A 15,000-nucleotide genomic window follows, 5' to 3' on the forward strand; every position below is an offset into this window, starting at 1 on the left:
AAATTGTTTTAAATTTATGACGGATGTATTATGTGAATATGATGAGCGATAATAGAATGAAATTTGAGTCCTAGACGAACGGACCACGGTCGCGCCGGTGCCAAGGTCAGTGCACGCATGGATGCAATCCGTTGTCCGGGGAGTGTTTGTCGAACTAGCTTGGTTTTATCGTTCGAATGTTTCAGATTATCTAGACTTTAACAATATTAAAGCATTGGTACTTGATTTCCGGCGAATTAAAATCCTGTCTGCATCATAATGTAACTCCAGAAGCGGGGCTTAATCGAATCAGTTTGGAAACATTTCCATTCTCAAGAGTCATACAGACACAGCAAATCACATTTGGCGTCCCTGGAATGGAGGCGATTAGATGATTATTAATAAATCACTTAAGACGCATCACGAGCGACCAGCATAATGCGCTGCTGCTCTATTGAGATAAGTCCTTGGATAGAGTCGATCAACGCAGCGAGATTCGATGAGATCTTATCGCGAATCGAGTGTTATCTTAAAGGGACAAAGAATGGAATCTGTCACCACAAAACACACTCCCTGCCACTTCTTCTCCTGCTCCTCAACAATGCCTTTGCTGGCACTCTGTTGCGTAAAGCGATTGCGCGTGATCAACGTCATACCGACGCGTGAGGCCACGCACATCGCAGCGCAACTGGAAAATGATGCAGCAAACGCCAGCGCACGGCCCCCGGGACCGTCGACACTAATTGACGCCGGGCGCGGCGATAAACATTTTCATAAATTAATATTAATTAATTCAATTTGTGTCGATTAGTTTTTTTTTTCGGGGGACCACTGACTGACTGACGCACCGTGCGCACACCATGTTTTAAGCCAAGTTCCATGTTTTCTTGGAGTGTCAGTGCCGTTCCGAAACCGATTTGTCGTTTATCAGATCGAACACAATTCCGATGCTGACAGAGTGTCGGTTGGATGCAGATTAACTGGAAACTGCTGCTGGCAGTACCAATGCGAGTAGCATACCAGCACATCCTCGCACTACTCTTCGGTGTTCAGCCTTTACATTGCTGTGGCACAATCATTCGCAAGGCTTCACACCGCGCGGATTGAAGTGTTTCGTTTCGCTCCTCGGCTGTGATCTCAAGTGGATCGCGCGCGCGCAAACGCAAAGACAAAGGCCGCTCCAACACCGATCGTGTTTTTCTCGGTGCCGCACGGCCACTCCAATCCAGCCACAGGCTGAACGAGAGAATGTAAATAGATTTCCTTCCGTCGACCCGCGCGTTATCGCAAGGCTCCGATCCGAACCGATTCCGTTGCGCATTCCGGCTGACGGAGTCTCCGAGTTGCTGCTCTCGAAAAGGGCTGAGTGGGTTTATTGCATTTTTGCAGAAACACTCCGAAGGAGCTGCCAATAAGGATCTTAACGTAAGGACGAATCTGCTACGGTTTAGGCACACAGAAAAAAGAGGGGGAAACAAACGAACGAGGGAACAAACGGAGCAAGTGGTTTTCGGTTCCTCGGAACCTTATTCGATCAAGGCGAGCGAGTGTGAAGATGTAATCGCGAGGCGTTTACAAACCCTTTAGAGTCCTTTCGGATGCCCTCGCCCCTCGGCAGGAAATAGAAGTGTGCAAAATGTGAGCTAATGGACTCCAATTAAATGCCTCGAAGGTGGGAAAATGCTGCAAATTATGGCCACGCAGCCTAGAACGCCTTTCGCGCGCGCTCTCTGGAGCTACGTGTCTCCGAGCAAAGGATTCCAAAAGGAATTCGTGGTATTCGAATTCTTGGCGCGATAGCATCGCATTTCGCGACAACAAAAAGTCCAGGTCTTTCGGTCCATTTTTTTACGATCTCAAAGGTCTATTCGAGCTGGTGGACCTCCCCAACGGTTGTCTTGTTGTTTACCGAGTCGCAGAACGCGCCTCCTCTAGTAGCGCTGCGCTCTTGATTAACTCAATTCCCCATTGCACGCAGCTCGTCTCGCCTTAACACACCAGCCGGCCGGCCAACCGGAGTCGTCATGGGATGCATGGAAAATTCGTTTTTATTACAATTAATTTATGAATACAATTATTGACAAAATCGTGCCGAGTTTATGGTCAAACAATTCGATCTAAATTGAGTTTAATTGAATTGAATGGCATATCAGCGGCACGATGAGTGACGATCCAGCCAGAGCCTTTGTCACCCGCGTCGCACCAGCGGCGCGCTGCTCTCGGACGCTCGGCAGCATCCTCATCACGGTCTCGGTGCTGTTCCTTGGCGTGCGTTGTGCGGCGTTGATGATGATGATGATGAAGATGATGGTGGTGGTCAAACGCTATGCTCGCTGTGCTCCGCTCGTTCCACGCTGGCGATGCAAATCGATCGCGTAAGTGATTGATGTTAATTAAGTGAAATGCTGTTCACCAGGAAGGTTAGCCTGTGCCACTTTCCAGCGTGTCGAGGGGCACAAAGCACAAGTGGTAAAGGGGTACGTCTGGAGATGCGTATGTGTTTGTGTAGAGCGGGGTGATATGGATGACAAGGAATTTGTTTAACTTGTAAAAAAGATAGATTCAATAAGCGTATCAAGCTAAAGCGTTGCTATCGATGGTTGAGGGTTCTTGTTTATGAAATAAATGAATTAGGAGGTCCTCTGCCTATGAAATACGCTTGAGATGGACGGATTTATCCATTGAACTCCTAAACCTCGAATAATGTTTTGCAAAACTTTAGAAAAACTAATGTTTTTGTGGTTGAAAAAATATCATAATCATAATGATAGACACTGAACACTTTTTTAGTGCAGTGTCTATCATTTCAGATGATGGCACCAATTCTCTTTCGTTGAATAATATTTTTTGTCTAATAAAGCTGCTATGATTTCTAAAAAATCCAATTTTTCGAACCATTTTGTAGCAAAAACATTTTTATGAGTCAATCTGGCTGACCAAATGTTACATAATAATTATTTAGCAAGTAGTATAAGTTAGAATAAGATTCATGCAAAAGTTTAGCAATGATTACGTTACGTACAACTTGTTGATGAAAGAATGTAGAATTTTAGCAAAATATTAAATAAGAGATTCATTTCATAGTCAGACTGTTTGACCTTGAGCATATCCTCATAAGCATGCCTGCAGCTACATACAAATTCATCTCATTATGCACTATTAAACTCCAGCAATCCTGTAGACTCTAAGGAACAGGTGGGCGATCCGGATCCATCAATCAACCATTAGGACCATTTGGCACAAATCATTAGCTTTGCCGTTTCACTCAGCATCCCGGGATGCACATCCATCAAATCAACGTAAACTGTCGCAGAAAGTGGCTATCACTACCGCCAGTCACAACACCTACACATCGTCAATCTCGCCTACTGCCGTTCCTTATCATTCCGATAGCAATCATCTCACTCTAGACCATCCTTCTCCTGCGATGCACACGGACGGCCGTTACCTAGTTTTAGCATTGGTTTTTATGTTGACCTTGAGGTTCTACGGACCCTCGGGCCCTCGATAGAACTTCCCGAAATGCAGGCGACCCGCTCGCCAGCCCTCTCGCAGCCACACGAAGGGAGGGCACACTTGAGGGCACATCGGCACTACTCATCTACATGCAATTATCGTATCAACCTATTCAATTTACCACTCAATTACACGCCACATCGTCAAAGACGAGCGCAAACAAGCGAGCCATCGGATCGGAGGGCCGTCGTGCGCTCGTCGCAAACCGTGCCGGTGGCCAGCGAGACGAAACCGGATCTAGACAATAGACGGGATCGAGGCGGATCGGAGCGAAATTGTCATAAATAGATTAAATAATTACATCGCGAAAAATGGAGCCAACTACTGGGCTGGTTGGCTGGCTGGCAACGCGCAATGTAGCTTTTGCTGCGTTGACCGACGACTGGCTGGCTGGCAGGCCGGTGCAACTACTGCCAACTGCATACTGCAACTGGCGACTGGCGGTGTGATCAAGCGGATCAGTACATCATCACTGGCCCTCTAGACCCTCTCCCCGAACCCTAGCACAGTTCGTCCGGTGCCGGTTTCGGTTCCGGATGGTGTGTAATGGGACGGAAACTCGTCGGATGCACCGCCAGTGGCGGCCGCCGCCAACACGGTGTTGTGTCCTCTGCGTTGCACCGAAGAAAGTCAAAAAATGCATTCCAAATTGACGAGCATCGGAGCGTACGAGCGCACGCGCGAGGATCGTGCTGCTTCTGGTCCCTCTCTCGCTGGTGGTTTCGATGGCGGTCGGGGAGTGAAAGAAAGGAAAAATAAAATTTACATCAATAAATGCATTTGAGCCAATCGACACACACCATGCGGTAATGTGGTAGGTCCAGTGCAGCAAAAGGGGCATAAAGGGGCTAGTGCTCGTGGTGAGGGAAGTGAGCTACTAGTGCGCGGCTAGTTGAGACAATTGAATGTCTAGCGAGCGCGCACATACAACAGTGTGATATGATTGCACTGCACTTGAAGGCAAGAGGAGGTTGGGTGGCAGGAAAAGTTGGCACAAAATGAATTATTACTCCTCGAAAGGGCCTTCCAGGGCCGAAGGATGCGATGCGATGCGATGCGATTGTAATTGCTCCGAGGAAAGCTTGAGTTCCTGCTGGACATTTTATGAAATGTCGTCCAGCAAGTTAGCTTGATTGAAATTGCATTTGGAAGTACAATTGCTGCACAGTGATAAGGTTCTCTTAATAAAGAAGTGTTTCAAACATTGTAGTAGTTACTAAACAAAATTGAAAACATAATTTAATATACACTAGCAAAATGCGTGAGAATGTTTTTCTTGAAATTAAAATCAAATCAAAGACTAAATGAATACTTTAGGTAAATAAATCAGATGCAAAAAGAACATTTGATCTAATGAAATTTAGGAGATATATAAAATTAAAATATAAATCACGCCGACAATAAAACAAGCATAAAACAGTTATAAAAATTCAATAAGAATCCTAGCCAGTTAACTAACATATCTGTTTTAAATTCCACATCTAGAACCTTAAATGCTTTCATCATAAAAGTATTAGCAATAAGCAATTTACAAAAAAAATATTCTTAAAACCCCTTCGCTTTACTAAAATGCACACTTATCCAATCTCCATAAAAACGCCCATTCAAGGACACGTTTGCACTCATTTGTATTAATTAAAAACCAAGTGGCAAAGTGCTGGACAAATTAGCCACTCATACGCACCCCTTTTCCAAACTCCTTTTCCCCTCCCACGAAATTGTGCAAATTGGTCGCACACGTATTAATGGCAATGGATGGGGCGTAATATGAACTGCGCTGATTATAGGCTGCGTTCGGCTCGGTGGATAAATTGGAAATTACAATTTTCAACTTACAGCCACAGGCAGCAGCAACCAGCCAGCAAGCCAGCTGCTACTGTTACCACCACCATCCGGCAGCATCCAGGGGAAACCCCCCATTCGTCACCGGACACAGTGCGCAATTCCGGATTACACGAAATGAAACCCTTTTTTTCCACGAGAGGGTGATGCTGCTCCCAGTGTGTCGTTGTGTCGGGACCGAAGGAATGGAAATAAATCTTCTCCATCATGCGACCAACACGAGGAAAATGGCCGCCATACAGGGGGTGGCGGTTTCGCGAGTGAACGCACACCTACTGTAGACAATCCTTTCGTTCCAATCTACCTATACATTCCTGCGGTATTACCCCATCCCTTTCGAGGTCCTTCTGGCTCTGGTGCGAGAACCAGAGCTATAAATTATTCGCTTAATGAAACAATATTAATAACAATTATAAATAACACACAACATCTCATCCAATAACATGGACGACGACGGTGAAGGCGACGGTCGGCCCTCTCTATTTCAACGACCAGACGCGCGCAGACGTTCCGGAGTTAGTCCTTCTCCAGGACTCCAGGTGTTTGCCACGGTACGGAGCGCGCTTCGGAGCAGTGTCCCACTTGCGGCTAATGAATTATCTAGGAGATAAATGGCCGTGAGCAGGACAATGTGCGTTGCTTTGTCGCCCCATAAGCCGCCATTCATTTATCGTCGTCGAATTATCGATTCAGGAACACAAAATCCAGTTTACCAAACTTTGAACCAACCTGCTTTCTGCTCAGTGGTTTTGGAAGTAGCATCCGAGATCCAAAGATCCGAAAAGCGGTCATTCCACTGATTCCACTGATCGCGAAACAATCCGCTGCGAGTTCCGGATCTCTGGCGAAGCTCGTCCGGCTCGAGGCTCTCCCTCAACTGGTTGCATCACAAATTCAATGCTCGCACAACAATGAACCCAAGTCACCATGCGGCGGCGCGAAAGGATAAATTTATAATCATAAATCCCACTCGAAAGCCCCATAAATAGACACCGCCCACCCTGGGAGCTTCTGGCACCACCCGAGGGCCTTGCGTTTTGCCAACGGAAGTCACAGAAGCGCTGTGCATGTGCTGGCTGGCCGGCCAATGCTACTGGGTAGCAGGTGCCAGGACTTTCGAGAACACCCGCCCGTGAGCCCGTGTGACGGTGAAATAATATAATGACAATAATTGGAATAAAAGTTTTCATTATACATATCCTTTCCCCGCAAGCACTGGTGGAAGCGCAGAGTGAAAGTGGGTACTACGGGCATGCTACGGACCTCCGGCTCCGGAGTACCAGTCGCTGGTGTCACTGGTGCATGCCTTTACGCGAGAATGCTACCACAGTACGGCAGAAGCCCATTCTACAGGACCGTGGACTCAGGTGTGTCTGTTCAGCGCTTCAACGACTCATCCACACCACCCGAAAGGGGATAGGAGGGTGTGTTCCTCGCTAGACCACCCATTTGGCATTCCAGTGCTCCAGGCGCTCGAGGGGCGATACCGTAGCGCACTCGGTGTTATGATAATTTTTAATTAATTGTCAAAAGTAATTACCCACAATTGTTGTTTGCAGTTCGTAGGGTGGAGAGGGGGGAATGGGGAGGACGAGGATACGGCGTTGGGAGTGTCTGCGCCGAAGCACGATCCCCCACTGGACGCCATTTTGCCGGCATCGTTCCCAATTTTGTAAATTCATTCGATTGTCGTGAGCTCATCCCGGGGACCACCTCGGTGATGGCGATTAAATCCATGGGGAGCGTGTGGTCGCTGATGGTTGCTTTTAATTTTTAATCAACGAATTGAAACCGTAAATCAGAATTAACAACTCGCTAGCTCTCTACCTACCACCCCCAGCGGTGCTTTTAGAGCGGCGCCTCTGGCGAAATGATATTTCTCCATCACCCCTTTGAACATACCTCATGTAGTCTCTTGGTGCATTCCGAGTTCTAGTGATGATAAAGTGTTGTCTCGAGCTGTTGCCAATTCCGATATGAGTGGTGCCCATCATGCAAATACATTTTTCTCATTTTTTTTACCTTCTTTTCTCTTTCTGCATCTCGATCTCTTCAATCTGCAGCTGAGCTCCGCAACGGCGGGACGAGGAATGTTCTGCTATCACTGTCCACCGTCACTGCACCCGGCTGGACCGCATCCGCCCCGGTTACCGACGCTCGAGTATCCTTTCGCACCGACACATCCTTGTAAGTACACCGAATATGAGGAACCGTACAAATTGAACTTACTTTTCGACTCCTGAGGGCTTGGAGCGTCACGAGAAAAATAACTTGGAGTGTAGCTAAAAGTACGATTGGAGCCTTAAAACTTCAACGCAAACACTGCATGAGTACTAGATGCATCTACAACAATGCCCTCTAGATAAACCCAGCATTGTTGATTGTAGGCAGACTCGGTTGCTATGATGCATTTACATCTAGTCTATCTACGACCACTTCTCGTACTAGAAACGCATTATCAACAAGCACCACACCATTGAATTCAATTTAATTGAATCATTCACCCACTGCACCTAAAACAACTCCGAAAAGTGACGCAAATCACATACTTTCCAACTGCTTTTCCGGGGCTTAGGTTTCTCAAAAATTACATTTTCGATGGTGAACCCCTCCAAATCAATTACTGTGGTCAGTGTTTTAAGTTTTCCAACACGGAATCCTGTGCTATTCTTTCGCAATATCCTTGCTGGCATATTGCTCGAAGAAAGTCTATCCCACGTGCCCGCAAACCCTGTTGGCAGCTCGAAGGAACATGGCAAATCGCGAGGGAGCCCAGCTAATAGCGAGAGCCAAAAGTATAGAGTTACAGGTCGCTCCCGTTGGGAATTGTTTTACAGTGCTCCCGGGCCCTTGATGCCGCCGTAAAGGGGGAAAGAAAATTGTGAAAAATCCTCGCACCACCACCGGACGGCTTGAGGCGAAAATTTCGTGGCATGTGCTCGGTGTGGTGTTGGTTCCGGATACCCGGTCGGTCCCAGTAATAATCTGTAATTTTGGTCCTGAATTATCATCAGTATTACGTTTCATATTTATGAGTGTGTGGTTGTTAATTCGATTTGAGCGAAGACGAGATGGAACTTGTTAAGCTTAGGTTTCAACGAAGATCGGGAATAGCGAAAAACATGTAGAGAGCCTCGAACTAGAGTGATTTTACTATGGAATACTGGAGCAACCACTTTGGCTAAGGCTGAAGTCGATTTCCGGTCGCAAGATGCTTGCGCCTACACGACGAGGTTTGAAGAGCGCTGCGTCGTCCCTGCAGCATCCTAAAGTGCACGCAGAGGTGCGCACGTGACGCCTGCAGCGAAATCAATTTCAAACAATTTCCAAATAACCTCATTAGGCGTCCCAATTTACCCCGGAAGCCTAAAAGCCACGCCATCGGTTCCGTTCCCACGCATCGGCGAAGGTCCGGCCACCCGCTAGAATTCGCCACCGAGACGTCAACCGTGGACGTGCGTAGTGATGTCGCCGTCGTCATCGTCGTCGACGTTGTTTGGTGTTTCCGGGTTCCCGGCAGCCGTCACTCTCGATAGCTCTTTGATTCCATTACTGTCAACCAGGCTGATCCTTTGCCGAGCCGAGTGCGAAGGACCGCTACACCGTTGCATCCTCGATGTGCCCCCGTGAGAGTGCAACCGACACTCGGTCTGGGTCTGCGCCTCGCCACTGTGGCCACTGATCGATTGGTCTCGACAAGGCGGTAAGGCTTTCAGCGCGCGCGGGCGCGCACACAGTACCGGACGAACCCTGATGATGAACGGTGGCAATCCACTGGCATTGGCCTAATTTGATTTCGTTATTTCTGCCATTAATTGAAGTGGAAATGGGCTCCCGGACTTTCGCAGTCCGCATTCGGCAGAGGCTGCGACGGCGGCCATCCATCGGTTCCAATCGATACGCATCGATACCAGGGACCACGGGGGAAGACATCTAATAACGAATAATTCGATGAGCGTCCGGGTGCCGGGGGTCTGTTTGCGGGGAATGTTCTGGGCATTCACAGTGACAGAAGTTCTGCTGCAACTCGAGGCTCGTCTTCCTTCTTCCTTCGACGGCGTGAAGTCCTCAGAAGTCCTGTACACGCGTGCCCAGGGACGCGTACTGTGTGTCGATAATGCTGTTAGAGTCCTATCTCTAATCTCACCGACTCGCCAGCGCCACAGCAACGGGCAGCAACGGGGGGAGATCACATAAGATTTCACTTCCGGCAACTTCTTCTCTTAGCTGGATCTCTCAGAAGGCAATGAAGGCGAGCTCGCTCCTGCTGGAGCATTTCTCCCTAATGGTTCTGCTAAATGACGATAATTCTTCTGGAAATCGACACTTTCGCCAGCAAAGAGTCAAGCGCAAAGTCTCCTACCAGTGTCTCCAGTTACCGAAAACTCCGGACTGGAATCCCGGATAATCTTCACGCAGTACCAAGGCCTCGTGGTGCTTCCGGGATTCCGGAACAGCCAGTCCTACTGTGGTCGTGCCCGAGCTAGAGAAACATCCGGGAGAGACTTTGGTAAGTTGATGATTCAAATGAGTAAATTGAAACAACGTACAGCGGATGCGGACCAAAGGTCGAAGTCTGGACCGTCTGGAAATGGAAGCCACTGGGAGGAGGTGAACACTCGAGCGAGCCGTGGCGAGTACGTGCGTACAGATAAGAGCGTCGGTCAGAAAATTAAATTACTCAAACCAACCTCACGGTTCACGGTTCTCGTTCCCGGGCCGGATGATGTTTCCCTGCCCTGGTCGGTAGAATCGTTGAGTTGCTTCTTTGGCGGGATGAAGGCGCCGGGAGAAGTGCGAGTGCGTATGTGAATACGTTGGAGGAATCCATGTTTCGGAGTCGTATCATCGTCACGGGATGGTCGTCATCACCATCGTTGGTCGTGTCGGGCAATCAACAACGCATCATCAGCATACCACGATGCTGATGCCTTCTCGGCCAGCACTCGAACACACACCCGGGGGGGATGATGACGAGTTTTAATTAATTTACGCCGGTAATCAAATATAGAAGCATAATGTGGCGTAAAAATGGCCGCACTTTCCCGGCAGGCAGCTCTTGAGAAGAAGCTTAGTGTCCACGGTGTTGTGTCGGCCGTTCGAAACTGCTTCGCTGTTGATATTCGATTCGCGAGGAATAAATTAGCACAAAGGCACAAAGTTAATTACTTTGTATGGTGTCGTAGGAGGAAGGGAGTCAATTGTGGCATGTCAGGGAGGTTTATCTTAATGGAGAACCATCGTATGCTCGGATGTAGGATGAGTGACGGGTGAGTTAAGGGAACCCCCTTATTGGAGCATCCTATTTGCTATGATCAATAGTGTCATCAGGAAATAGTGCTAACTAATTTAGCGCCTAGCTTTTCAATTAACACGTTGTGCTTGTTATAAATGGACTTTAGATAGCTAAAACGCATTCCAGCACTCAAAAATATATTTAAATCAATTATATTCCACTAGAATGCTGCTTGCACGTATTGAGTTTGTAATTTGATTCCAATTTAAATAATCTTTAACACACTTCAGCTGAGAATCTCTAACGATACACGGTGCATGGTGAATAATACCATCTAACCCCACAAAAAATCGGTGACACCATCTGCTGAGCGAGCAGCAAAAAGAACAACTCCTTGCTCCGTGCTCATGCACCATATGCAAATGATGCTGGCTCCTGCTTTTAACATAATCACCAGCCCAGATTGATGTCATATCAGCGAACATAAATCATCGATCGAAGTACCGATAAGCGCGACAAAACTCACTCCTTGTCTCCCTTTCTCTCGCAATCTCTCGTTTTTTTCTCAATTGAATCCTCTCCGTTTGAATCCTGAAATCAAATAACAAGTGTCGTCGTGTTGCCGTTGCCTTCCTCCATTCTGAAATTGAACCTCCGTGCGATAGGCCACCGAGAGAGCCAGAGAGAGAGAGAGCGAATCCTTTTTGGGGCAAAGATAACGATCGATCAACTCGGTCGATGGTAAATTGCATCAGACCGATCCGGTAATACGGTTAGACTCGGCTGCCACCGGTGGTGTAGGTATCATCTAGAGGGATCAGGCCTTCTAGACATCAAACAGGGACACGCACCGGTCCGTCGGTCGGTTCCTGGTGAACGTAGCTGCGGTGGGGTGTAATAGGAAAATAGGCCGCCAAATCTGATCGCAATCCGCCGGTAGAAGCCCCTCCGGTAAGGCCCAGACTGTCGTTACGTCATTTGAATATTTTATTAGCCAACGGACGTGCCCGGACGTAAGCGGCGAATACTGAGACTGAGGCGCACGACCAGCCAGGGTGACTGTTTTCAATATCAATTACGCAATTTGCATATTTTTAAAAAGTGTCCCCGAGATCAACTCCGACGGAACTAGGGACCAGATCCGGTCCTGTTGGCAACGGTGGCCAGCAGTGGCGGTGGTGGTGCTGGTGTTGCCCAAGCCCGGACCAAATCATGTCGCTGTAATTCAATTACGAGTGAATCGTAATTTATCCGAACAAGGTTTTTGCCAGGGGATAAGACAGCAGCCAGATCCCTTATCTCTCTCTCTCTCTCACTTACACGACGCCGGTTTGTGGATGCTTCCACCGGGTGGAACGCCAACAGCCCAAAAACTTGGTTAGTCAAGTTAAGGCGAGACCCCCAACCTGAGGGTCCGTACGACATACCAGTGAGCCTAGGTCCTCATCATGGGGCTCCAACCGAAGGGACAGATATGAATATTTGATGAGCGGTACTCCGGACCTCCGGCCATGATCTCGCCGGAGATGGATTAATTTAAAATAACTAAAATTAATCAATTGGATGGAGGATTGGGCCGCAGTTTTTTTTCTGTTGCTGTGTAAAAACTGTGCCAACTGCGTCAGATTATTGGTGTGGTGTGGTCGGCTGCTGCTCGATGAAAAAGTGCGAAACGGCTCGTTACATTCATTTTTAATCGCGCTATTTTGTTATAAATCGCCTTTTTTCTGTATTTCCTATCGCCAGACTCTACCGATCATACCACTTGATGGACCGATGGGATTGGCCGGCTGCCGCTTACGTGGTCCATTGAAACCAATTTGCATCCGGTGGAGACGGGACGATTCCGTCATCCGTCATTCGCTGCCACCATGCTTGGTTCCGCCAGCAAATTGGTGGCTGGAAATTTATACATTTTAATGGTTTTTCAATTGTGGGAATAATCCGCATCCACTAGGCAATGGAGCGTGAAAGAAGGGGCTGCTGTAGAAGCGGTGGAAGTGCCACACAATGGCCAAGCGGTGAAATGGTGGCCATTATAAAAAAAAGGTAGCCTGGCTTCGATTAAACAAAATCAAACATCCACAGCCTCAAACAAATGATTATCAGGTGCATACATTATTGAGCGACACCAAACGATCCCTCGGTACGAGGGTTAGGGAATACAAATGTAAACGCGGGTGACAAAAAAAGCTCCGGCTTGTGTTGGATTCGGAATGAGGCCACAGGGATGGATGCACGTTTGCAAAACTTATTTCCGGTTAAGTGGCCGTGATGAGTTTATGATGTGGTTTCAATATCGGCATTTTTTTGCGTGATTTTTGGTTTATGATCGATGCTTATACAAAGGCATGTGTTGTCCGGATATTCATTCCGCATTAATAGCAACTTGGGCAGGGCAGCGACTACATCAACATAAATTCAAAAGGATTCATAAATTACCCAAACGCCTGTGCAGTAGCTACTTGTTTCAGAGCACCAAATTAACCCAAAGAGTGCTCCAGAAACTAAGGGAGCACTCTGTAAAACAGTCTAATTCTAGATCTAATTTAAATTACTAATCTTCCTGCTACTGCTGCACCTCAGAGAAGAACTCCGGTTGAAGTCGGGACCACAGCTGCCGCTAATCCGATATACCACACAACACACAACCAGGGCACACATTCGTGCAAAAGTTCATCTCTAATTCAATGGGTGAATGTCGCTCTAACACAGTTAGACGAGAGATCATCTTATTACGAGAGCGGTGGTCCTTCGACCAACTCCCTCTCACCAGGCATAAACGGCATGGCAGGATCCACTTAGCCCACCTCAGCTACGGTCACCTCAACCCTGGAGCAGTGCTCGCCGAATGGTTTAAAAAGGATTCCAGGACCACGGATTCCGTACCGTACCAGGAGCACCAACAAGCTTAAACCGGTACCAGCGTCCACGTTTTAGGTGCCGTCCTGGCAATCTGGATGGGCAGGATGTTAATGGCACGGTCAGCGGCGAGAACGTTCTCTCCAGAGCTCACTGCTCCCGGTGTCCATTCTGGTCCGAAATGCTTAATCTCTCCTCACCAGGTGCTCAGTAGCATCAAGGACGGATGGGTTTGGTCGGTAGAAGGAGTATAAGCTGCCCAGAAACAGACAACATTCGGTGATGGCAATCATACGTCGAGAACGGCGACGCTGGTCAGTGTCTCACGCAGTGTTTCGCGAGGTGTTGGGCGCTCAGCATGGCCACGACGCGCACACCAAGTGCCAGCTCACACTTCCAATTATCTCAGCTCGAGTATTGCAGAATGGTGCATCCGATTCGTGGAACAAGGATTAGCGCTTGTAATCGGTTTTCGTTCTACTCAACCACTGGTCACCTCTTGGAGAATTGCATTTTCCTGAATATCACATGAGCCGAGTGGTGTTTCTGGGGGAGCAAAAGTCATGCCAAGCATAAAACGTAGCACGTATTGTTTAGAATGTTTTGAAAAAAAAAACCTTTAAACATTTATTTTGTATACGGGAACATTCCAAGGCTTATTTTTCATCTGGTAATTCGAAAAATTCTTAAATTAAATTCATTATTTGTTCTTAATGGTGTTTTAACATGTAGTTATACTGTCACACCGCTAGAGCTGTCTTTAAAATTATTTTTTATTTAGTTTTGCTTGAAACAACTATGGCATCAGAATTGAATCTAATTGAACAGGCATTCATACATCGATTATACTGATACTGATACATAAAACCACCTTTTCTTTAAAAATATAAACATGCTGGTTGCTCCTGGCATTCACATGCATTAGCATACTTAAATAAAGCTAATATTTGTAGAAAGACACACCCTTGCGTCCCCTAATCTTCATCGAAATTTACCATTTACTTCCGATTATGTTCACAAACATCAACAACCAGAACAACAAACAATCAATTGTTGAACAGCCACCGACCCGGTAATCAACAATTCACTTTCTGTTCCACAAGATTAGCAATCACACTGCCTACACACTCGACATCATTCGGCTCTTCGGCTATTCGATTCGTGGTTTCATCCTGCTGCTGCTGCTACCAAAGACCGTGGAACCAATCCGTGGAAAAACGTGTTTTTCACCCTCCCTGTGAGCGCTACTAGTGTTCCGTACTGGAGTGCTCCCTCGCTTACGCCAATCTGTTTTCCCTTTTGCACCAAAGGACACATGCTGGTGTTCGTGCACTCCTCCTCATGAAGGGGTGGGGGGAAGAGGCTATGGTTGAGCGCAAGGGTCCTTCTCAGTTTGTGGCTGTTTGTCGAGTGGTGGCCAACAATCAACAAGCATCCAATTCACGATTGTCGTGCTAATCGACATAACAGACCGGCCGCGTTGGTGCGACAAGGATTGCCGACGTGTCGTTGTCGTTGATGATGATGTTATTATGCTGTGTTAATAATGGATTGTGTGTATAGCA

General features: G+C 47.4%; 1 protein-coding gene across 1 annotated transcript in view; it reads left to right on the forward strand.

Moving 5' to 3' along the window:
• The window catches only part of LOC126570626 (homeobox protein OTX1), a 58,340-nt gene that overhangs the window by 5,839 nt on the left and 37,501 nt on the right, over nucleotides 1-15,000 (forward strand). Inside the window, exon 2 of the mRNA XM_050228548.1 lies at nucleotides 7,401-7,524. Within this exon, the coding sequence (XP_050084505.1) occupies nucleotides 7,428-7,524 (97 nt within the window). The 5' untranslated portion in view covers nucleotides 7,401-7,427. The remainder of the gene's footprint in view (nucleotides 1-7,400; nucleotides 7,525-15,000) is intronic.

The sequence above is a fragment of the Anopheles aquasalis genome, chromosome 2 (genome assembly GCF_943734665.1).
Source record: "Anopheles aquasalis chromosome 2, idAnoAquaMG_Q_19, whole genome shotgun sequence".
Classification (NCBI taxonomy): Eukaryota; Metazoa; Arthropoda; class Insecta; order Diptera; family Culicidae; genus Anopheles; species Anopheles aquasalis.